The sequence below is a fragment of the Aethina tumida genome, chromosome 1 (assembly GCF_024364675.1).
Source record: "Aethina tumida isolate Nest 87 chromosome 1, icAetTumi1.1, whole genome shotgun sequence".
NCBI lineage: Eukaryota > Metazoa > Arthropoda > Insecta > Coleoptera > Nitidulidae > Aethina > Aethina tumida.
The window spans coordinates 50,474,569-50,501,870 of NC_065435.1; the positions used below are offsets into that span (position 1 = coordinate 50,474,569).

Genomic DNA, 27,302 nt, shown 5'->3' on the forward strand with positions numbered 1-27,302 from the left:
TTTTTGTTTCATTGTCAATGTTATGCGGTCGCTGTAAAATTCCTCATAAAAGTTCTGTTAATTAGAGGTTTGACATAATGCCGAAAACAAAAACACACATACATCACATCGGGATTTTTAACGACAAACACAGAAAACGTTTGACACAAAAGTGTCCCGTTGCGAATGGGCTCGCAGCATTCCCACGCGAACGGTCCCGATCAATCAACGGTTTAAATTAAAGTAATTTGTATAAAGGCTGGATGATAGATGCGTGGAATAGTTTGCGAGGACCGCGACTGAACTGGGACCGACGTTGGAAAACATAACTGGAAAGCGGTTAAAAGGCATTACCAGTAATTTTCCTTCCGTATCTTCGGTTGCACGCTGCGGATTAGTGCGCTCAATAGTACGGCAATCTATCTTGACACGCCAACAGATTACAAAACCGGGAAAGAGACACCGCAGCAGGACTGTGAAAAGACTGCGTTGGTGATCAGTGTCTCTGGGGCCCCTGAGCTCTTTACACACTCGAACACATATCCTATTGGACTTAAGAGCCCGGCCTGTGTGACTTCTTTGTGCACGGTCCCATCCGTTTTTGGTGTTATTGTCCGATGAGATGAAGCGCGCCGCTTTCATTTGCAGTAAATTAATAAATCCTCGGTAATGGGTTCGCAGGTGGCAGCACGAAATAATCGAGAAATAACGCCAAGGGTCCAAATATATATATTATATATCAATGTGCACGTACTAATATATTATTTTTTACAAATAATATTTTCATCCTTGATTCACAAGATCTCAGAATTTAGGAGATATCAACAATTTTATTATTTATTATTGTCAACTTTATTTAACCATTGTTGTTTTATTCAGCATTATAAAAACTAAAATAAACAAAGTACATGTATGAATTACAAATAATACAAACTTATATTTTTAGTAATTCTGGTAGATGGTCAAAATAAATGAAATTTAAGGGGTTTCCAAACTTACGTTTTGATAAAAAACTGGGCCTTTCTCAACTTATTATAATATTTTTTATAATACCGAATATAATAAACATCCTCATCAGATTATTCTGATGCAGTGGCCTCCGAGTTCAAAATATTGCAATTCACTTGAACACGCAAGGGACCATCTTCCAAAACAAATTTACACTCGAAACCACCAGTTTCAAAATTTAGAGGAATTTGCTAATACCGTTAGAGAAGAATGAGTTAATAGAGCATTATTAATATCAATAGATAATTAGAGAAATCTTTGACGCAACATCTAACACCGTAAGTTAAATGTACTTTTGTCATTTGACGAACTTATGACAACGTTTTACGAATAACGAAAATGCTGGTTCATAAAGCTCGACTCAAATTACATAAAACTGTAATGAGAAACTTTATTGCTTATTGCTAATATTTTTTTATGAACATGCAATTTTTCGCAATAAATTGCATATTTTTTCACAATTTAATAATACGTTAATAATGTAAAACAAAATGGTTAGTTTTATTTAATTGCATTCTGTAAATTTTTCGAATTACGTACTTTTATAGTCGCATATTTTGGCCAATTGTACACAAAAATTTCGAAATTCATATGTTTGTAGCATTTTATACATTCTAATGTACATTGCAATACTTTTTTTTGAGGTTTAACAGAATTAATTCTTGCTGTTTATTTCACAGCACTTATGCTTAAACTGGTAACAAAATGAAAAGATTATTTTAAATTCTGATTGATTTTGAACGGTTATTAGTACCTACAAATTATAAAGTAGCATGTTGTAGGATACAGTTTATTGTAATTTTTCATAAAAAATGTATTATAATTGATACAACATAGAGAGGAACAGGTTGTAGATAGACATTTACGACTTTATTTATAAATACATTTCAATATTCTTCGAATTTGTATGAAATTTATTAGTCAGTAAAAAATTAAAGAATGACACGGTTTAGAATCATTTCCGAAACTACTCGTATTCTAAAATTTCAACATAAATAACCACGACTGGTTTCGCCGGTAAATTATGCCGTCTCCATTCGAAGCAGTCACCTGGGTAAAATAATATGACACCTCCTGGTGATTATAGGGACACGTATTATATGAGAGACTGTGTGGTACCCGGCCCATAAATATTTCATTGTACTTTGTTATTTTATTGCTTTATAGAAATAATTATGTCCTCCACTTTTCCACAATGTTAACAATTTATTCGCTTGATATGTAAATATGGTCATACCTTATCGTGGCCTGTTTAGTTTTCACGTTGCGTTGCATATGTATGCATTCGTAGTATTTTATTTGTGGTCATAACATTGCCACAATTAAAGAAAAATATCATATAAGGTGCATTCGCTACAAGGTATGCCGGATCGAGTTGTTTGATGTCGATTCTAGAAAAAATATAAAAGTCATGTATTTCCTAGTTTGTTAATTGTTTGATGTGTTTTTATTTCAATTTTCAACATTAATTAATTACTACACCCACGGATATTTTAGCTTGTGCAAGATTAAATTAACTAAGTTTACGGGAAACAAAGCATAATACAAAATATTAATTTTCAAAAGATTTCTCTTTAGCTTTTTTCTCCATTTTAATTAATCCTGCCAACTAATTGGAGTTATTTTGTTCCTACTTCTACTTTTCAGCTTTATAAATAAATAGGTGTCATAACCATTTGCCATCACGTAGATTAATTAGGAAAATAGATAACAATAGACAGGAAATTAATATTCTAACAATATATTGACGTATTTCCAAAGAATATTTATTAAAATTAATCTCCAGTCCGTGCCTTCGACTATTAATTCAATTTTCTCGTTTTAATTAACTAACCTATACGTAAGAAACGGTTTAGCCTGAGTAAATTTAACAATCTGTTTATTGCAATTGCTAAAGAAAACCGGCACCAAAGAGAATAACCACAAAGACAAACCCTGAATATCCAACACGAACTGACCTATACCATAAGTTAGGTCCATTACCACACCAGAAACGAAACTTGCGCTGCGTCCTTTCCTCTTTTTTTCTGTAAGAGTTCGGTTTGTTGTTGGCGAAATGTGAAATTTAGGGGGACAGAAATTGTTATGCGTTCCATCGCCCTTGGTCAGGGTCCGACTATTATTTAACTTCGTTTCAGCATAATCCGCTAGTGGCTTAATTAAACATTCGGTCCTTTCACTACTGTAAACAAAAACTTGATATGTGCAAACAAAAGCCACTTTTTGTTTCGCCCGGTTTTACGTGCAACTCTAGGAGATATTAATTAATAGCCTGATTGTACTTTATTAAATTGCTGCAGCGTATTTTTAATTTTGGCTTGAATAGAAACAATCAACTTGATTATAAGCTTTATAAAGTTATACTGAATTTTTTATGAATCCATACCATATATTTACCGAACAGGATTGCCGGGATTGTTTAGACTTTTAGTATAAAAAACTTTGATTATTGATTGCCTATTGATAGTTTTGCTATCTGTTTAACGCTGTGCTGCGTCCATACTAACCAATAAACAAAGGGTTTCGTTAGACTCTATTATAAAGATTATTAGTTTTTACAACCTCCATATAAAAATTGCTGATATAAATTACAAATTTAACTTCTATTTGTATTAATTAAAAGTATTCATGAAATACAAAAAAAAAAACATGTTTTATATTCCGTTATTTTGTAGTGATTGAATCATTAACATAAACGTAAATTTAAACGCCATTAACAAAATTTACCTGTCCAATGAATAAAACTGAACGGCTGGTATAAAATTGAGTATAGATGTTTAATTAAAATCTTCGGTTGGAAAACAAATTAACTTCCATATATCAAATTATTTTAATTATAAATCTAACTACTAAATTGAAATTATGGTAATTTCTTTAATTCGGTATGTCACATTTGTATAATGTAAGCATTACTAAAGAGGCACTTATTTAGTGTGATTTCGTTGAATTACTTTGCATGTTTAAATAATCATATTAGTAAAATAGTATATGTCTGCATTAAATGAGCTTTATTTATAGATTTAGGTATAGATTAATGTTTGTGAATTCATTATTTCCCAGTTTATCGAACCAATAACTAGCACTTATGTTTACATTAAAGCCATTAGTCTTGCCGATTAATATTTAGTTAAACCCATTCATTAATATGTTTGCATGACAAAGACACTGAATAATGTATTCAAACGTTAAAAAAAAAAATAAAAAATTACCACCTTCCTTCGACGTCGACAATGTTATTTATTGTAACCTCCGTCAAATACAATAATTAACGAAACTTTATTTTGAGATATATTCATACACTGAACAAGGTATAAATCATTGCTATGCATAATCAATAAATTTTAACTCATTTTTTATTTCATTAGATTTACTTGCACATTTTTTCTTATAGAATAAATAAATGTGAATGAGAGTTTGTGAAAAATTAATTTTCCAATAAAATACATTTGAATAAAAAATGGCCATAAACATAAGTATGGAATAATATCATAATAAAGAATGCTTTTTATACTTTTATGCTTGTTTAAAAATATTCAAAATATTTTCATTAATGAGCCGAAGTGTAGAATATTTTGAAAATAAAAAAATGAAAAAATTGTGTTTTTTCGATTTTATATAGCCAAAAATATGTGGAGCCGCGATTCTATTACCTATGAGAGAACAATATTTATTACTTGATCTAAAAACCAATTTTTGCTTGTTGAAACTTCCTAATTACAAGCAAATTAATTTCGGGAAAGGGTAGCAAATGTTTTATCAAGATGTTTTTATAGACAAAACGATCCATGTTGTCTTTAACTCATACTAGGGGACCAATATCGGATACCGAAATACATCCCCATATTACGAGACTATCAAAAACAATCAATTCCTTAAAATTATCCCATACTCTTGACCATCACTGTATCTAACGACACTTTCTAGGGAACATGTAAATTGGTTTTATTTCACCTTCAACTGGGGTAAATTATTTTGAACCTCGCATGGTAAATAAAGCATTGAAAATCCTAAACCTTAATTAATTTTGAATATTTTATATTTCGATGGTTATACCGAGAAAGTATAACTAACGTGATTGTTACGCGATCCGAATTATTTTCGATTTCGATAATAAATGTTGAGGTAATTTTATTAATGATTTCAATTTCGAACGCTAGACATGTTAAATATAATTTAATTAACTACATCGGTAACTGTATTTCAAAATTTGTCTGTTATTACTGTGCGTGCATTAATTAAGTTTGATAAACCTATATTTGCAATAGGCTTGAATTTAGTCCGTGTAGCTTTTACTGGATTACTGCACTGCAATACGTACATTGAACAATTCATAGTTACTTTTTTATAAATATTCGTTATGCCAATTACATAGTTGAAAACGCAGTTTTCCTATAGTTTCGGATTATTAAGTCGTTCTGGTACAGTTTGTCAGGTTCACTGACAATCCACTGAAATATATTATGGCGTGATTTGTCGTCATTACATAATGTAAATTTGTGATTTATGTTGTAATAGCGTAACTAGTTTACGGTATTATAATATTATAATCTAGTTATATGTGTCTAAACAAATACAACAAACAATATTTCAAATTTTGGCATAAATAGTAGTTCGATTGAGGTACGTGCGGGACTGCTTTTAAATTTATATAATAACTCCATCACAATAATTAAAACGCATTGATTACATAATTAGTATTTTAATATTGTTAGCCAAACAGCCGTAAATGGTCATTTAACTTCAACAACAATTATTGAACTTCAGTACGTTTTACATATTTGATACCCACTCCAATTTGCTCATTGATTACAAAATGCATGTTGCTCTCAGATAGGAAATCTCGCGTTATCATACCCACTTTCCGACTAGATTTACAATTCATGTTTTGAAAACCGTTCCGACATTAGGCCCTAAAGATGCAATTTATGGTGGCATAATAAATTCGCGGGAAAAGAAAAGGAGCTCCCGATGAATATGGCCTGGAGCAAAGGAGGTACTCGCGTCGCATTTGCGATTCAGACGACGACTCGAACCACAGTGCTGTGAAATGTTATCGACCCTAGCAACTTTTCAAATTTAATAAATTGCGAGGAACTCTCGCTAGTGTTTTATAATAAGATACAGCGAATGACAAATCTTAACCGTAAAAACAATAGTGCGGCATGTATTTTATTAAAATAAATTATTCATCGCATAATGAATTACAATGAAATTCAGTCTTAACTTACATTCCACGCGAAACTTAATAAAACAAGGAAGTTTTCAGAACGTTCAACAGTCAAACTTAGGAAACAGGTACCTGTACGTACGTGTGTTTTCATTGCTTTATTTATAATCCTTCAGAAACATTATAATTGTAAAAAGCCGAAGAAAGCTTCCTCTTATTTTTCGTGTGTGTACAGTAAAATAAATATTTTAAAATTGAATAGTTTCATCTCGGATCACGTTGCGATGGTGGCGTTGCAGCTCTTTTCATTTTCACCGTGGGTTATAAGTTTACGCTGCCGGAGGCACGTTCAAATCCACTACCCAAATTTAACCAACCTATATGAAGACTTTAAATAAGAGAGTGAGCGGCGCGCCGTGTTGGCATAGGATCGTCTTTTCCGCGCGCCATTCCAAAACGCCAGCAAAAAGTTTTCTAATTTCGCGATTGAGATACATGTGCAGAATCCGAATCATAAAACAAAACGTATTTGTTTCGTTTACACAGATGTATTTTAATAATGCGTCCTCGCTCGGATTATATATGGAGAACTGAGATTGAATAACTTTTTCAATATATCCAGTTTTAAGGAATACGTATAACCCCCGCCTTCGTGCTTTGTGCTCCTCATATCAGCGAAAGTTGCTTATTTTTGCTGTCGTTTTTTAAATATGGAATGCTTCGTGCTGTGGCAGGTCGGACAAACTGCGTCACTTGAAACTGTGTCGCCCTTAAAAAAATACACGATTGTTATTAAGCTGCTTTAGTTTTTTTTTTCCTGGCGCATAAGATACAGTAGAATTCGAAAAAGTTAATCGCTTTTTAAAGTTTTGAAATATCTACAGAAAATTAATATTCATGCAGTACACGAAAGAACATATTGGCCTATAAACGCGGTACTGAACAAAGTTAGCAAAACACCTTCACAAATCAAAGCGAGGTAGGGTGGAGAATTTCCTGTTAACACTATTCTATAGTAATATTTTATGTAGAATTCGAAAATATTAATGTTTTTTATTATGTATTTTAGTAAATTGTTGGGAAAATATAGACAAACTTTTTATGTGTCTCCATAGCTTGGTAATAATTATGTGTAATCAATTATGAAGAAAACAAGAATAATTTTTTGTTTTCTTTTTTATATTTTCTAAATTTTAAGCGCTAAATACAATGCTTTCTTTATACGACAATTTTCGCTTTTATACAATTTAGTGTGTTTTATTTTCAATTTAAAATAAAAAATTATGTCAGTTATATTCACTGCTTGTACTGAAGAAAATGTTAGTGTCCTTTTTTATATTTCTTAAGATCAGTTTCTCTATCCAGCAACAATGATTTGAATCTTATTTTAATATATCTGATACATTATTCTATAGTAATAAAATTTTAGTGGATATTGTTCACCATTTTCAGTTCATAAATTAAGAGGAATGAAAAAAAGCTAGATGAGCATACAGGAAATGTATTTTTAAGACATTTAAGAATTTTCACATCATTGTCATGTCTTATTTCAGAGAAAACCATGAACAAATAGTCTTAGACGGTAAACAGAACAGTGTATCATTTTTATTTAATTTTTACATGCCTTCGTTACCTTTCTGAATTACACGGATTTAAATGGCTTTCTTTAATGTTTTAGAGAGACAGTTATAAGTTATTGGAATGTAGGGTTACCAACACCAAAAATTTTCGTGGAGATTTTTATTAGGGTGAGATTTGTATGGAGAGGATTTAACATGTCGCTGCTAGCTTGGATAAAAGCTGGATAAGAAACATTAATACACCTACTTCGAATCCTTTCCTTACTGGCCGAATTAAAATAATATTCTGATCTTGTCCATTAAGATTATTGTCTCAATAACAAAGAAAGCAGAACTAACTTTGCAAGCGAGTGATTAGCTTTAAAGATTATTAAAAACAAAATGTTTTCTGCGATTTTGTTTCTATAATATTGACTGCGATTGATGCTTGAATGTTAGAAACTATGGAAAAGAAGGTTACTTTTCTTTCACATTCGCTATAATGGTTAAAACTTTTGATTTATTCTCCCACAATTAAGAAAAACAGACCAGGTTTTTTTATTAACATTATTTATTTATTAATTTTTGTTATGTTATTTATGATATGTTTTTATGTGATTGGTTATTCTGAGTAATCGATTTTCACATTTTCTAAATTTCAAGCATTAAATAGTAATAACAGAAAATGGCCGAACACAATGCTTTCTTTATATGACTATTATAATACTTTTCGTAGAATAAATTAAAACACCACTTCGTATAATCTAGTATGTTTTATTTTCAATTTAAAATGCTAAATTATGTCAGTTATGTTTGTTAACAAGACAGTTTGTTATTTTTATTTAATTTTCATTACCTTTCTGAATCATACGGATTTGAAGGACCTTCTTTAATGTTTTACAAAGATATTGGAATATAGGGTTACCAACATCAAAAGTGTTCGTGAAGTTTTTTTATTAGGGCGAGATTTGTATGGAGAGAATTTAACATGACGCTGCTAGCTTGGATAAAAGCTGGATTAGGTACATTCATACACCTACTTCGAACCCTTTTCCTATTGGCCGAATTAAAATAATATTCTGATCTTGTCCATTAAGATTATTATCTCAATGACAAAGAAAGCACCAATATTGCAAAACAATGATTAGGTATTGTACGAAAATATAGATTGATATTTATTAAAACAAAATATTTTTCTTGGATTTGGTTGCAGTTATAGTACTAAATAAGGAAAATATTCGAAAATCAGTACATACGGTACAGTATTTTTGTAAAATAAACGTACTAGATGAAACTGTTCATAAACGAATATTATTCGCTTAGTGTTTGATACCGAATATGGAAAAGAAGATGCATAATGGCTAAAAAAGATCATATTTTACCCTACAATTGAAAATAACAGACTAAAATACCTAAATCAAACATTTTTTTATATACCAATATGTGTTTTAATGTACTCCAACTATAAAAAATAGAAAAATTGATTTGAATTGATATTAGTCATCAAAAATATTCTGTTTAAGGTTTTTTTTCAAAAGTCAACATAACATATTCCCGATTATTTTACATTGAAGTATATTTAAAAAAACACAAAGACTTTTTTTTATAGATACATGAACTATGACAATAAAAGTATTATGGATAAATTATAACCAGACTTCTGTAGAGTAAAAAAATAAATACAATAACCACGAACATTTTATACCATTTATTCCACGTTTTATGAAACGTCCAAGAATACAATAAGACATTAAATAATACATGGGTGACATTCAAATGACACATAAACCGAACAATGGTAACTTAAATTTTCCTATATTATCGTAATAAGATATTCTCTATTATATATCTTTCACGCACAGCCTTTCTAAAAATACACATCTGAAAGAGAATATGGCTAATATTTTATATACGATATTGTTACACAAGTTTTGAATTTTTAGTGACGTAGTAATTAGCGTAGATGATTATAAGATTAATAATTGTAGCTTAAAGAACGGTGTTTATTTTTCATCACGTGCATAAAGTTACAAGTTTTGCAATTTCCATTTAAATTTGCGTGATCGAGTAAAACCCTTATCTCAGTTTGTTGCAAAATTTAGTAATAACATCACTATAAAGTGAAACCAGTTGTAGTAATGATCTCAATTGTACATCTAAGCAACATTTGCAATTTTTATCTTGGGTAGTATGCGCTCTAGGAATACAAAAGCTCGCCGAGTTTTATCCAGCTCTTTTCCTACCTTGTAAAAGATTTTACTGTTAGGGCTATTTGCCTTAGTCATATGATTACAGAAAATACTTTATGGAAATTGTTGTACACTTACAATTCTTCATAATGCACTATAACAAGTTTCAAGTTGATAATTTATCACGTGAACTTCATAAAGGGGGTATATTTGAAAAACCCAACTTAAGATGTTGATGAATAAATGATTTAAATCTATGTTTGATGTGGTACATCCTCGGAACATCACGTAAATGGTTGCATCATTTTATGTTTATTATTGTAAGTACACAAATTACTCCGATATTCGCATATAATTGGGATATCCTGGGGCCTGACTAACATGTTGTCAATGGTTGTTTTATAGCTAATGGCCTTCGGCTTTTGGTGGTGTAAATACGCACAACAGTGCAAATTCATTTTCTCGATTGCTTTGCTGTATATCTTCCGCACGAATTTCATTTAGTATTTTAATTTTGTAGATTAGTCGAGTCAGTTTTAAATCCCGCTTGCTTAATTAATCTATTTATATCCGGCAACACGGACTCAATAATCACATAACTATGCTCATACAGTTCATTAAGATAATCGCCTTTTAAGTATTTGGGTAATAATGAAGTGCAGTTTGTCAACACTTCATTATAGAGAACAAATAGGGTCGCGAAAGAATCTCTGATAAGTAAATTAATATGCAAACTCCCTTTCTCGGCTCACAATGAGCAAGATTAATTAAATGCGTTTTAATTGTTTTAATTAATTACGTTTTATAAATTGCCGGTCGAAACAAATGGCAGATTAGAAAATTAATTAGGGGGAGTCTAAGGAAAGTGTGCGTAAATGAAGTCCCGGGTTTACTTTAATGGCGATAACAATACTCGATAAAAAAAATTTTACATGAAATGGGTTGCACAACTTTTTATCGTAGAGTTAGTTTCGAAAGTGTTTAGATTTTTATTTTTTAATTTTGTTCTTTTTACAGGCGACGAACGAAACTCAATTGTGCCACATTTATTTCTTCATACAACTGAATCATTTTCACGTCATGAAACATTAAAAAAAAAAATGTATTTAAAATCGTGTCGTAACGTAAATAAAATTAAATTTTTTCCCTGCGGCATCCCAATTTGAAATCCCGACGGAAACTTCGGATTCATAAAGACCAAGGAAACCGAAGACGAAATACTTCGAGACACGTAATAATTTCCCATAACAAAATCCCCAATTTCGCCGGGCCATCTGATTTAGCGAGCAAATTGAATTTACCTTAACTGGAGATGCAATGCAAGAGTTGAGTCATATCCGTGATTCACACGATATTACATTTATGTTCCAATGATAACATAAAATACACATATAGAATCCGGGAGGAGTCTCTGGAGGAGATCCACCTAAATGCCGCCAAGGAAATATGAATTTCTGAACATTGTGTTGCAGTCGTATGTTAACCGGATCCGTAAAAGTAATTTCGACGATATTTACGTCCTTATAACAATTTACTGCAGCGTTCGCGGAACATAATGGAGAAAAACAGCTTGCGGAATATATTATGATCTGGTGCATCTACAAAACGTATGCCATATTTTCAATTGCGGCACGAATTACCAAGTCTGCGTGGCGGCGGAAAAGAGCCACTTCCTAAATCTCGACGTTCGAAATGTTTGAGCCGAGATTATATCACATTAATTACATTGTGAAATATGAAACATGTGTTTATTGAATAAGATTGATCTATGGCTGAATCGGTATCGCTATATTAATCAATTACGAATAACCTAAACATATTTATCATAGAAATAACTGCGACTGGAGACATATTGCATTTGACCGTGAATATTGGCTCCATGAGAGCGGGGACAGTTTAGTAATTTATTCGAGTTTGTCGGAAACAACGGAATTAACTCGAAATTGATTTTTGTCATAAATAAAATTTGCCCATATGCTCCAGAAACTCTTAATATTCTATGCATTTACGGAATATACCTTAAATTCAATTCCGTTACAAACGTGTCAAATACTAAACACAATTTACAGCTGTAAATTTTCTTGCATAGACGTGTAGTATTTTTTGAACAGCATATGTGCTGCAGCTGAATGTCAGCAGCTGCACGAGCATAGTTGTAAATATTAATATATACGTAGAGCTGTTTTTAACCAGTGGCAAGAAAGCTTTCATATTTATCGACGTATTTATTTTGTGAGAAATTAAACTCCTACAAATTTTTAATAACGTAAATCTTTTTTCTTCATTAGCATAAAAAATCTTTTTCATGTATTTATTTAAAAGTATCCGAACTATTAGTTACACAGATATTTTTTATTGAAATTCTATCAAAATATATACGATATACAGAGTGCATAGTATGAGAAAGCCGTTTTAATATAACTTGGTTATTAAGCTGTTGAGAATGACACGTCCTGAAAACGATTTGTTGTGTTTTTGATGGGTGATCTAGCTGTTAAATCAGATTTCAGATAGAAAATCAATTACGTCCGTTACAATGAAAAAACTGAAAATGTGTCAAATTTTTCATCACTTCTATTTGGTTTATCCTAAAGCTATATAAAAAAATTGTACATGAAATTTAATGGTGAATCACATTTTGTTGTATGTAAATAGTTTTTATAAATTTCGTTCCCACATGTTTGCACCCTGTTAAAGATGACAAAAAGTTATTTTTATTCATGTTCCAATTAGAAATCAGGATCTGGAAATAAAGTTCAGAAAAATCCACACTACTATTAAAAGCTTGAATCTTTTTAAATTTTTTCATACTGCATAAGGTTTTTAACTTTATGACATAAAATTCTTATTGTTTAGTTTTGATTACCATGTGATTCTTTCTGGCAATGGTTTTTATTTTTCGATAGCTCATGTGTATTAATTTTAATAAATAATAAAATATAGAGACTTAAGAAAATAAATACAATTAAATTCGAAAAGAATGCACCAAAAGTAAAATCGTATATTGAAATATGCAAGTCAAGCGAACATATAAAACGACTTCTCTGTAAGACAGAGTCAAAGAGATTTCAATATCAAGAAATATATGCACGAAAAATTTTGAAAAGCAATAATTATGAGTATTATGAAAATTCAGATATGCTCCTATATAAATATATATTGTATTCTATCGTTTTTTTAGAAAATTTAATTTATTACTAGATTAATAGATAAATTAGATATAAACACAAAAGAAAAACTATGACAATAAAAATTTATATTTATAACTAAAAAAAAGGTCATGAGATTTTTTTTTTTTTGGAAATTTAACTAAGAAATTAAATCTCTTATATTACTGTAACTACTCACCCGATTTTAGCCAGTAAAATGATGGTGAATAGAGTATATACCTTTCAAATAAGGTTAATCATGTTGTTGACAATGGTGCTGGGCAATTTAGCAAATATCAGCTTAGTTAGATTGACATTACTTATGTCTTGTTACATTTAAAAGTCTTTTTACCATTTCACTGTATGTATATGATATACAGATAAATGATGAGATACCAGCGAACCCTGCTTAAAATATGACTTGATACTGTGTGATCAAAAAAATTATATCATAAAACTTTCCAAGAATGGTATTACCAATATCACCCTCAATTTATGATATTGTTTAAATCCCAGACATTGTATGTTCCATTTGTCACTTTGAGTAATACCTTTGCGCCATATTAAAAAAATGTCAGAAGTAACAAAAATCAATTTTAAATTAAATATAACGTAACATATGCGGAACATTTTTACTATCATCATTTTTCAAGAAAGCGTCACGGTCAATCATTTTTGATCGCACCATAATTTTACATATAATATGATGTTATATCAGACAGAGGAAGGGAAGGAGAAAAAAACCAAGAAAATATTCAGTAATAATTTTAAAAAAATTACTTGGCTGGATTAAAAAATGAAATAATTATTATGGAAATACTTTTTGGTGTTACACTATCAGCGAGAGGGATTTTTATCGTATTGGGTGACACTCCAATCCGAAACGTCCTTCCAGAATAAAGGTACATTTGTAAGGACGGAACATTCCGATAATAAAAACGAGAGCGTAGAAACCCGTGTCACGTATACGTATTTATATAGAATAATATACCCATCACACGCGATAAAAATCAGCCAGTATGTGTTTTTGTAGCGACGGGTCGCAGTATCGTTTTTATATCTGCAGGAAATAAATTCAGTGGCCCCGTAACCGGGATCCAGGGGGTGGGGAAATCTGGAAGCCGCGAAAAAAAGGTATCGGTAACTGGTCAAAGGCGATCGAGATCCGCAGATATGATTTCGATATTACGAAACCGAAGCTATTAACAAAGGGAGGCCGAAATAACGACGTCAACGAAAGTGAGACGAGAACAATTCGACCTCATTGTTGGCCCGAGGTCGACGTTACAACGCGTTGTTTCGTTGCACGGCACCCAATAAACCATCAACGGCGGGGGGCGCCCGGAATATCGTCGCGGCCTCCGCAAGGCCCCCGCGATTGTCTCCACGACGTGTAATCGCATAAATGGGAATAGTTTTCGTGTTTTGGGCCCGGGCTCTGATTAAACCGCCCCCATCTGTAACCGTTACTTTGCAAACTTTCCCTCGAAGGTGATGCTTTCACATCCCTGATGCCTCAATATTATTAACACATATTTTCTCTTCCTTGCCACGTGGATGTAACGAAGTCGGTAATTGGATGATGCCCCTGAAATTGGTGAGATTTTATTATTATAAGACGCACTCGATATTTTCTATATTGATTGTTTCCACGTCCTTTACCAAACACAAACGTACATTGGTGTTAGATAAAACATTTGATTTATTTTTTGAAAGATTTTAAACAATAAAAAACTGGTACCTTTTGACGTAACAGGAAATTATTAGGACGAGAATTTATGTACAATTCTGTTTCAATTCTTTTCCCATTTCTGCAAGAAATAATACAATACAACAACAATTGCCCAAACAATTTATAAACCTCTGAAATGTTTCCAAAATTTCAATCAAAACGACAGAGTCTAAATGTAATGGATTATTTTCCATTCTGGATGTTGTTGCCCGCCTCGGAGCCGTTTGTTTCTCGGGACCATCCATTAATTTCTCTTATGCAAGAACACAGCTCTCTGTACACAACTTGGAAAGCGCCTGTTCACCAAACGAATTACTATAGAAACACTTTGAGTTACACGTTCCTACATTTATATAACTTGCTGCTCTATTTTATTAGCGACTTTACACATTCTGGAAATAATAGGAATGGTCGTTACACGAATGCCTGCTCGAAATGCTGTTTGTTTAGGATGCAGCTTAATGTTGATTATAAGAATGCATATGGGAAATTGTGAACGTTAACAAACACCATTATGCACTGTAATTTAAAAACTATTCCTATTCCACTCGCAAAATGAGGACTTTATGATTTAGACAATTCTTGTTGTTTGTTCCTTAGCGCGGAAATGTGCTCTGTTCGCTCTATCTGTACCCCAAACACGAGACGTATAACAATAAGTTTTAGACTTATTATAGTTGAGTAGAAAAAAGTTGACTACGTGTAATGTTTATCAAAATTAAAGTTAAGTCAATTAATGCATCCCAGTTTGTTTAATGTATATCAACGGGCTTTTAATGAGCTTGCAACAACGAATATCTCATCGCTTCGTGCTACATCAAGCAACGCTGATAATTAAGATCACAAAGTGACAAAAACGTGTGTTCGTTAGTGAAGCACAAAAATACCTAGACAACTTTTAACTTCAATTATTTACTGCCGAAAGTCATTCAGATGAAAACGTTGCAATTCTTCCGCAATCATAAATTACAGGAAAAAAGGAGGTTATTAAAATTAAATTCATTCATTTGAAGCATTTGTTATACATTTGAACAGCTTTTAATGAGTACGTACATCTCGCATCCCCTCCGCCGTATATCAAATAACTCGATAATTAAAATTAAAATGCATGAAAATAATTTGACGTTCCACAAAAATTGCAATTGAACGAATTAAAATTGCGAAGGCATCAGTAATCATAGAATAATAATATTTATCGTTAGAATTAACTTATTGCAGGTTCCCTTTGGTAATATAAACCCGCTTAATATCCTTTAAATGATAAACTTAATGAAATTTGGGCGTCGTTTATTAAACAAGGTGAGGGTGGATTCGACCTCCGTTGTTAAGTTCATTTTTCTCCGTCCAATTTAAATGTAGACTCGACGATATATTACCTATTAAGTGCTTTTATCAGAAAGAACACGGTCCCGGTGTTAGACATCAAAAAAGAGTAATAAGTTAAGGATATCTGCGCCGGCAGTTTATCCTACGAGTAACTACTGGATATTTTTTATTGGGTCCGGCCGTCCCGAGATGGGCAACTTATTTATTTATTCCCTCAAACTCAAACAAACCCCCGACATATTACGTACAATGGAACCTTGAAAAGTTCGCAGGACCCGACCGAATATTAAGAGTCCGTCAAATAATTTTTTGTTTTTATGTTGTCCCGAACTGTCGGCAGTCTTTAAGTTCGTAATTTATTCCGACATACGTTAATGGGATCCTTGTGTAATAGAAATACCATAACATGGTAGGTATTTTATTGTTTTCTCACCGTTTCGTTTATTAATTCAGTGACTTATTTATTAAACGAAACTGCGTTCCGTTTTACTCGAGTTTTGAATAATTTAACAATCACAATCTTGCCACCGTATAGGTTAAAGGTGACTTTCATTCCGTCGTATCTAATTTACAGAGGGACTATTATATTAAAAAAGAAAGGTCAAGTGACAATTAGTATTATCTGCATGTGTTGTACTGCGTGGTCGATATGTGTTAAGGTAAAATACGAACAAACATAATAAACATTAGTTTTATTGTAAAATATCTACTCCAATAATTGTGATGAAAATTATAAGCCCACTTGCTAATTAATACCAAAAATTTACTCAAATAGTAATCTATTATAAATTTATTTTATCAACAAACTTGATTTATTACAGAAGATTTGTATTTTCTATATTTCATGAAATACCTATTAATATTTCAGTGTGACGCTCGAGCGTAAAATGAGAAATTAGAAGCATGAACGCCTGTCGGGGCTAGTGGAAGTAAAAAATTTAAATCAAGACAGATCTTGACTAATTGTAAGGTAGCTCAATATTACAATGTCATAAAATGTCACTTTTTTCGTTAAGCACCGCTAGTGTACGTGCGATTGTTTAACCGATAACCATGAACTAAAACATCGGTGACAACTGATTGAGTTAGTCCTGTAACTGTATAGATTATAACCAATGCTAACATTGTAAGCATTTATGCAACAATTTCGGGCCTTTGTAACAGAGAACTTACATGAACCGTATAGGATCGATCAATTACACAAACAAACACGGATCAAATGTCGAAATCAATGCAATATTACTTTGACTTGCGAGTAGTGTAGTTCCTTTTTTGCACGGCATTCCTCCTAGTTAGCTTTACACCGTAAGTAATTTCAACATTGACAAATTGGCTACATAATAAATCTACGGAGGAACGATAACGAGACGGTGTCGGAGAAGCAATACGAATGAGTAAATCCCCTTAACAATCTCGGCAAGACAACGAAACGTCGAAAAGAAAGGCGAAGAAAATTATAAGCGACCAGATGAAATGAAAATCAAATATCCATTACTCCGGTGCACCGTATCCAAAGTTCCATTGTAATTCATACGACACAAACGGTTTGTGACAAACCCGAAAGAAATACACAAGTTATGCGATTTTCAATATTGAATTTCAACAATCTATGGCGTATATGTGTGTTTTGCAAGAATGGATTAACATAAGTACTATTGAGTTCGGAGTATACATTGTGGGTATATTACCGACTATATATTTTACACATAACGAGATTTATGGCATATATATATTATACACGGAGTTCATTAGTATGCAACAGAGGAAACACAATTTTTAATTTAAAATTTAAAATAACAGTGCACTGAAAACCGTGTTCTGTAAAACATTTTTATCAAATAATAAAGCTATTGCTTTCGGTTAAGCTTTTTTCCATTAATGCAGCGTTTGTTGTTTATTCTTTATTGTTTTTCGTAATGGCAAACATCATTAAGATCGACATATTTTATCGTGGAGTCGCATCAGTGGTGCCATAACAACTGCAGTTATTACTGTCCGTTTTTACAGTTATGCTTTTCCAATACTGCTGTGGTTAAGGTATACGGTCCAATTTTCTATTTAATTTTTTCGAATGATGGAAGATAATACACACTGCGCTTCAATAAAATGACACCGACTAAAGTTTTATTGCCGGTCCGAAAATAAACTTCAACGACTTGTAAAGCTTGTAGTTATTACAGTTGTTTATGTGGAGGACGTTATTGTTGAATGATATGCGCAAATGTGTCGGATCTATTAATATAAAGTTTTCTAGATGCGGATTTAAAATGTTAACGACTTCAATATGTATTTAATTTTTATTTTAAATGCGCATAGATGTTTGCATACATTTTCATGGGCCATTGTATAGTTAGCTGTATAAATAATATATGTATATATGCTTGTGGTTATGACTTTTCTCGAAGAAGTTAAATTAAATTAAAACAATTTGGGCATTATATATTTTATTAAATCAAGCCCTTCATCATACTTAGTAGGTTTAAAATTTTTATAAAACGTATAATGCAATCTTTTGTATATCCAAAATTTAATTAATTTCGTAGTTTCTAATTTAAAATAATAAATAAGCTTAACAGAATTAAATTATTGTAATGTTATGGACGTATTCTAAAAAATAATAATTTGTGTATCACTAAAACATGTTTCGATTAATTTGTAACAATTTAAAATGTAAGAAAATTCCTCTATAATTATATGTAGAAGTTGAAATGTTAAGTGGCGAAAATTATACATTCGAGGAAGAGGCAATAACTGCTAAATTTAATTCGATTTTAAGTAAGCGGCGAACGAACGGTTCTTTATAATTTTCGCGTAGGCGAAAGCCGATCATAAATCACAGCTCGTACAAGATGATAATTTTCGAATCAGAACTATAATGAAGTGCATTTTCGGAGGGCGATAAAAATCCTTCAATTATCTCATTTCAAAAAAGCATTTATTACGAGTTTTTGTCCAATTCCAGGGGCCATAAAGCAAACTTATTGAAGTATAGCACCTACAAACTGGGTTTCCCTGTCGCAGGGAGAATTGATAGCGGAAAGGTTACCAGAGAAAATTATGAAGCAATTTTGTGGGCGCCAAAGTCATTAGTCTCTCCCATTTCGCAGTGCACTGCGCAAACTCAGCTCCCGCTCCAAACCACACAGTGCTTTATAACTTCACCACTTGCCATTCCAGATGTTCGCTTCCTTTTAAACTGACAAAAATAATGATAATTCTTACTCTGGTTTGTCTTTACGATGTATGGGACGATAACTTTTGCTCGCGAGAATCGCAACTTTTATACGTCTCCAGAATTCATTATCTTATCTTTAATGGAGACGTCATTAATTTTAAACCACTTCAAATCTTGTCTTCGATCTAATTTATTTCAGTCACAATTTCACAGCTTCCACTGTTTCCACTGTGGTTCTTTGTATTAAAATGTTTTACGCAAGTGTATGTATGTACTTTATTATGAATTTAGCAGTTTAATTATTCCAATACTCAATGGATTTAATTAAATTAATATTCCAATTAATAATCTAATAATTTTCACAAGACGGTGTATTCAACAGGTAAACACAGTCCACCAACAAAACCAACAAAACAAAACAGAAGTTCATGTATTTCCTTGGTCGATAAAAATTTTAATTAGCGAAGCGAAGTGAAACCGCACGGAAATCAATTAAACATCTCCCGAACGTATCCAACATGCCCTAAAAAGTTTAAATTGGAATCGAACGGAATCCCGTCCCGAATGTTCTTAATCTTTCCGATTATTTGTCATACAATTCAATTAGATGTTCATTGATTAATCTTCAGTTAGACATTGAGAAGTCTCTGGGGCGTCCAGATTGAAATATATCCCGGCGACTTCCTCGCCAGCAGATTTACTTCGCTGGCCTGAAACACATTTTAAGCGGGGAGAGAAATAGAAAAATGCCTTGTCGAAAGAAAAAGCAATGTGTACAATGTAAGGAAAGCGGAATGACAAATGGCGAGAAGGAATTTCAGACATATTGTAATGAAGAGCAAAAGGATGACGATATTTATTTTACTCGGTTTTGCAGATGCAAATGTAAATTTCACTACCTAAATAAGCGTCGCAGCTTCCAACGAGGCATTAAACGCGTACAAATACCTTATGTTGAATTGTGCATGAAAGAGTCGGCAAAAAGGCGCAGACAACGTTCCTACTTCACCTGTGGTGCTGAATAATTGCGTTCATATTCTAATCCAATTAAGAGTTCGTTCTACTGAAAGTTTAAAGGTTTTCCTTTATGAGCAAATTACTTTATCCTGCCGTTTGGACTGCAATAAAAATAAAACCGAAACGCAATTTGCACTATGTTTCGATTCGACGAAAAATATGCCGAATTTCCTTATAAGGAAGTTATGCATATTACTTTAATAATCACTATCTGACACCAACTCAAATTAGTTATTTGTTTAGTTTAAGTGAAATATTTACAACCACTTAAAATGTGACGACGATAATTCATAAGCTCATTTTCATCAACGAGTAAAAGAGGCAATTTTGTGACTGCAGATGTAAATTTCACTAAATAAGCGTGGCTTTGAACGTGGAATTAAAATCATAAAATGCGGAATTGTACTTGAAAAGTTCTAAAAAGAACATTTGTAGTTCACCTGTCGTGGTAATATAATTGCGTTTATATTCTAATTCAATTTAGAGTTCGTTCTGCTGAAAGTTCATAGCTTTTAGTTCGTATAGAAACCGTTTTATCCTTTTATACGCACGGAGATAAATATTAAAATAGAATTTATTTCGAAATTTTACTGAATTCTTGGAAAAGATGTAAATTGTGCTATAACAATATAAATAACAGTTTTAGATAAAAAAGAGATTTTGATATTACTGAATGAAATGCGATATTTTGTTTGCAGATATCAAGCAAAGCAATCAAAATATTGTGGTCTTGAAGCATATTTATTTATCTTTTCTGAGCTTTCTTATTCTTTTATGTTCTGTCTGTGTCATCTGTGTACTTACGTTTGTGGTTTTAATTTTTAAACCAATAAAAGAAATTGCATCAATTTTTAGTTGTGACACAATTTTCGGGTGGTAAATGTATTTTAAATATCCCAATTTATTTCCACTTTCAATGTATTTTATCAAAAGTTAGCAATTACAGCCTATATTCCATTCATACTAGGTACGGAGTAACATAAACAATAATAACCTGTTTCTTATTGGTCAGTTTGGATGGGTTGACTCATATTGATACCCACTTCATACTTAAATTTTTTTTATTCCGGTTACATATTTATTTAATTATTATTATTATTACTTATTTAAAATTACCGTAAATAATCCAATTATAATGTTCATTTATACGTTAAATTATTAAGCCCAAAAGAATGTTTTTTTAAATAATTGTAAAATATGTATTAGGATATTTAAATTTTTATTTTTAAATATGAACTATGCGTAAATAGCGTATGACTATTATTTACGTCACTCCGTACCTTATGTGAATACACTATAGGTTAATTGTTAATTTGTTTGTTACTTACAAATATAGTCTCTGTTATGATACCTTTTCAGTCCGTAACATACCTGAAACAGAAATTATAACGTTATAAAAAGTATTATTAAAATATTAAATAATATAATAGTTTCCCAAAAGTAATAACCCGTATTCTTATAGCATAGATACGCCATCACTGTTTCCATATCATATCTTAAAATATATCCAATTAGAGCTACCATGTAATTTGACACGAAAAATAATATTATTATTATATTATATCAAATTACAAATGCATATCTGCCCTATCTAGAGAACTTGAGAAAGAACCTTTTAAAATTCAATAGAGTAATGTAAACATACACATATGAAAATAACACGACAAACAACATTAATGTGGTAATTTAAATTACGTAAAAGTTAGGAAAGTTTAGGTTAATTTTCTCGAATTTAACAGACAATGAATAAGCAGTAATGCTCCGCATGAATGAACCGACAGGCCAAAGGTGTAAGTGCAGAAGATAATCGCATAAATCAAGCCGGTTGCGTTTCCCTTTCCCGAATATTTCCCCAAACTGTTTTGAACTTGAAACGTATTATCTCGAGACCAGCATAAAAATTCCCATATATTTACATTACTGGAATCCCTTTTAAGAGATTTTAAATGTTTTATTTGTCGACGATATGTTTTCAGACGATTTCTGTGAGCTTTAAAATTTACATTTTTATTGCTTATTACCATGTGAAAAATGACCAATGACAAATTAATATTACGTACGATCAGATTGCGGCACTTAAAAATAAAATGCGTTTATTTAATTAAAGTTTATCACGTCAAAGGATCCATTCAATTAAAGAAAAAGACCCTAACACGGCATGCATTTAACAGAAATGCCTGCGATATTTTTTCTTTGAATCGCGTATTAAAAAGAGTGACAGGAAGGAAGATAAATAGGAACAATTTATAAAGAATCTAATTTAAAAAGAACGGATTTAAAGACATTTGTATAAGCCTTACTATCTAATGTAATTATTTGCCTTTTCAGAGCAAAAGGCTCATCCTTCTCAGATAAATTTACAAACGAGTTCATTTAAAAACATAACCATTTGTAAGCAGGTAACGGGCGACGAGAAGAAAATTCATCTGGAGATTTAAAGCAGAAGAAATAAGGATTATTGCGGCCGATTCGTAAAGGAAAATAAAAATGTAGCCCTTCACAACCAAGATAAAGACATTATCTGGAAAATGGACAATTATATATAGTTAAAGTAAATGAAATGGTTTCTTTTCAGAAATGAGCAGCCAGCGTTTTAATAAAAAAATTTTGTGTATAAGGACACTAAATCGTAATCTACTTTTACTGTTTTATTTAACTCGGGCTTATTTTATAAACCGGCTGATTTTAACAAATAATTTTTAAATTATCTTGTACCCAGTAATATAAATAAATAGATCAATTAACAAACTTAGTTATTTAAATAATTTTTCATATCAATTCACTCTATAGAAACTATATCTGTCAAAAATAAATGTCGCAAATCTGAAAACATGACTTAACCTAAAGAAGTAATTAGTTCTATATTCGATTCTGGGTATGTATTTTTATATTATCAATTTTCTACCGATAATTTATTCCTTCGTGTTTCCATATTAATTCTGTTTAAATTAATGTTTATTTCATTTTAGCAATAATATTATCACCATGTCCGAATTAGCCTTAGAGAGAGAGGACAGCGAGTTAAGCGAGGAAGCCGCAATGATAGAGAGAGAACTGATGAAAATGCAGGCGAGAATATTACGCAACATCAGTGACACATCCGAAAGGGCTTCGGAAAATGTTTCAATTTTATTGGAAAATTTCAACGATCGGCTGAGACTCATCGAAGAACGTGCCAAAGTGTACAATTGTGATGTACACGCGTGCATTGATGCGGCTCAAGAAAAAATCCACCACCTAGAAACGTCAAAAGTGCTAGAGATACATACCAATGTTGGAAAAACGGTAGGCAAAATAAGGTATACTTATGTTTATTCAAAGATTAATGGTCTACTCAATCTTGTGATGTTTTAGGTGCAGTCGATACGAAGAACATTTATGAACACATCGTTGAGCCTTAGCGAAGAGGCCGATCGCGTGCGGGATCTTGAGAAAATCGACAAATCCGCAACAACTATACACGAGAATTATCAAAGGAAAGTGGATCAGTACCAACGGCACATCAAGAAAACCTATAATCAAGCAAAACTTGATGCCCGAAGTTTACAGGACATAGCGCTGCAGGACATATCGATAATACTGTCCGACGTTCAAGATTTAATTGAGGAATCGGTAGAAACGGTGCAAAAATGTGTGAACGAAGTCACCAACGATATAGATATTACTTTAGAAATTATGGACGAAAACAGTACAAAACAGTCTAGAAGAACGCTGAAGAGACTGAAAGACGAGGAGAACATGAGCAAAAGTAGTTTGGTGAGGGAAAAAAGTAAATCAAAACTAGCCAGCGCAAGTAAGGAGAGTAAGGATGGCACACCTGGCCCCAGCAAAAGTGATCGAAAATTCAGATTATCCGACTAATAAAAACAGTTAATAATTCTATAAATATTTTATTTAAAAGTACTCATGTATGCTAATCCGTAGAATTTGGTTGCGTAGAGATTAAAATGTTTTTTGATTCGGCTCTTTTAATTCAGTTCAGGTTTGACGGCAGACGAGTAAATCGTCTGAATCGAAACCGTTCTCCATTGGATCATTACGATAGACATTATTACGTGGCTAATTTTCTTATCTCTCCAAGCGTTCAGTACGTTTACTAGACGGACCTCTCGCGCAGAACAAAAAATGTCGCGACTAAATTAGGAAATTTAAATAAGATTTTTTCTACCCCATTAAAAACTAATTGAGTCCTTTTCCGTTTTTTTTTTTTATTTCAGACCGAATTACGAATTCCCGATTATTCCAATCGATATTCGGATGGGGTTTTAATTATTTAGCAACTTCGATTGTTCGTTCCCAATATTAAAGCCCATCTTTCTCAGGACACGCGGACTAGTGGACGTGTGTATGGACAAGGGAATTCAAACAAAATTAATATTAAAAGAGATAAATTACCGACTGCGAACACAAATACCCGGACAAACAAACCGTCTGAGTTCAATGCCGATAGTTACAAAACACTAAATAAATATCAAATCATATTGTGATCAACACGACAAAATATTTCAAAAGATTAATTATTGTACTGGCGGCAGGAAATGTTAACATATGAAAAACGATACAATTTTTGGTGATCACATTTTTAATGTTGTTCTTTACTAATAATAAAGTAGTCATTTGCATTACAGGACCGTTTGTTTAAACACACATAAATAATACTTTGTAGGTATGAATTAATTGGTACACAAAAAAATTAACATAATGTCATAGGCCGAGTGATTTATACCAGGGACTGTTTAATCTTGCAGTAATACTTTGTACAATAATTTATTGTATAAACAGCGTTTGATTTATTTTTATGGAAACGTTTAATTATAATAATGGGCGCAATATCGAAAAACGGTTTCGTACACATGAAATATTTAAATATATTTGTTCGACGTCGGCATATTTCCTAGGAGGGAAACTAAGACGTGTTAATAAAGTAAAAATCCGCGACCATAAATTTCAAAGATTTGCCTCGATCATCCATCGACGGAGCGGATTATTAATGTTCGCAATGATTTCCTCCCGCACGTGTGAGTTTTGCGGCTGACGAGTATTTTTTTGGCGTTTCGTTGATTGATAGATGCACTTCCAAAAAGCCCTTTCTTTTATTCGCCTTTCGCAACCATTGCTCAAACTAATGGTGAATATGACATTGACTGCTTATGTTAGTTTAGAAATATTCGGAGGGCGTTAACAGCTTGGCAACTTTCTAAATTTCAAGTTTTCGACAGCTTTTTATGTTCGGATTAGTTCCCTTTTCTACGCCACAAATTGAGTTAATAACACTTTTATCGTATCACAATGAATGTTAAGTCAACATTATTAACAGAGTATAAAAATGTAAACTTTAGTAAATCTCACACGAAGGTGACTTTAATTTTTTTTATTGTGAATAATTTCTAGGGCACGACCGATACATCGGCATCGGCAAATTCAATTATCGGTCCCGCCATTCTGCCATCGGCAAAATTTACACCGATGTGTAGGTATTGTGACGATCCTTTGTTATTTAATTTACATGATTAAATTACTACCGAGAGTATTACTAATTTTTTAAGCTGCTTCTTTTGTGAACTGAAATACAAATTTAAACGCTTCATTAATAAAATAAAATAATTAATAAAATTTTATTTAAATAATTCTGCATATTACATCGGTAATCTGTATTTTATCTGTTTTCCACACATTAAAATTAATACAAAAAATTGTTTTTTCTATATGTAGAATAAATACATACTAAATTATAAATAATATTATTATTTTTTATTAATTTCTAAACATATTATATTATTTGTATATGACAATTTTTTTAAATATTTTAGCCATAACTCTTGTATTTAATGTGAACTGCTAATATAATATTAATTAATTTAATTTACTATTGTGTTATTTTATTTAATATTAACAGTTTCTATAATATCCTTTTGTTTTATAATTTTGGCCCATCTCCGTGGCAAAGACTCGACCCTTTTCCAAATATACAAATCTATATTCCTTCAAGCTTATGAATTCATTTAAATTTATAAAATTTTTATGACGAATTTGGTTATAAATGTGACCCCCCTGTGTTTCTTATAGAGTTAATATTTGAAGATTAGGACGGGTAAGACAAAACATCAATGCTTTGGTCTTTTAACTAATCTGTAACAATGTTGAAATTCTTTTTAAAATCATTTTCATGTTGCAACACATCATTTCTTCAATAGTAAGTAAATTGTTAAGGGGACCTACGCCAGAAGAATTTAAGTATCCCCATATCATAATTGAACTATATTTCATTGTGGATATAACAAACTTTTTGTGTAGTTTTGTCCCTGTAGGATGTTTAAAGTATACAGAAGCATTTTTTTATAAATTAAATTTAGGCACGTCACTAAAAATTACTCGTTTCCACTATTCTGTGGTGAATATGACCAAAAGCGAAACAAAATTGGACTTTCACATTTTTAGTGGAAACCCAGGATTTTTCTTGTAGGTCTGGGGTCAAACAAACCCCCATCCACACGCCTCACCTCACAGTTCTTGAATTAATTTCACCAAGTCCCGTTTCCTCCACGGTGGTTCAAATTTCAGTTGGCGGAAGGATTGTTTTTTGACATCAAATTTTTCAGTTCTATTCTTTCTAATTGTTCGAATTCAGAAATCTTGTTTCATAGCTGCCATTTGATCAGCTTTTCTAAGCAGCAATGCATTGAGTATTAAAAACCCCTATTAAAGAGGTATGTATCATTTACCCTGTAATGCCTTGCAGTATGTTTTCAAGTGGGTCACCATCTATGTGTTAATATGAATTTAATAATTGTAATAATTTATAGCATTGATTACAACTTCGTAAACGGATACGGTGGTACATTAAAACATCGACTGCATTAGCAATTTAAATTAAGTGATAAGAGCATATTACAACATATTAATCAATATACAAATGAAGATAGAATCACAGGGAAGTAGCAAAAATAGCATAAATATCGATTTCAAAACAAATATCGCGAGAATGAATCTCGCTTTTCAAA

General features: G+C 31.8%; 2 protein-coding genes across 2 annotated transcripts in view; one reads left to right on the plus strand and one right to left on the minus strand.

Moving 5' to 3' along the window:
- Positions 1 to 27,302, minus strand: part of LOC109594988 (synaptogenesis protein syg-2) — a 237,618-nt gene that overhangs the window by 189,754 nt on the left and 20,562 nt on the right. The gene's annotated exons all lie outside the window — the stretch shown is intronic.
- On the plus strand, positions 23,126 to 24,181 carry LOC109596061 (uncharacterized). Its single transcript, XM_049969853.1, has 3 exons — positions 23,126 to 23,176; positions 23,271 to 23,586; positions 23,656 to 24,181. Exons 2-3 carry the CDS (start codon positions 23,287 to 23,289, stop codon positions 24,160 to 24,162), a joined length of 807 nt encoding a protein of 268 aa, XP_049825810.1. The 5' UTR covers positions 23,126 to 23,176; positions 23,271 to 23,286; the 3' UTR covers positions 24,163 to 24,181.

Coding starts and splice junctions, on each gene's coding strand:
- LOC109596061 (XM_049969853.1), top strand. CDS start 23,287: ATGTCCGAATTAGCCTTAGAGAGAGAGGACAGCGAGTTAAGCGAGGAA. Junction 23,587..23,655: donor ATACCAATGTTGGAAAAACG/GTAGGCAAAATA, acceptor GTGATGTTTTAG/GTGCAGTCGATACGAAGAAC.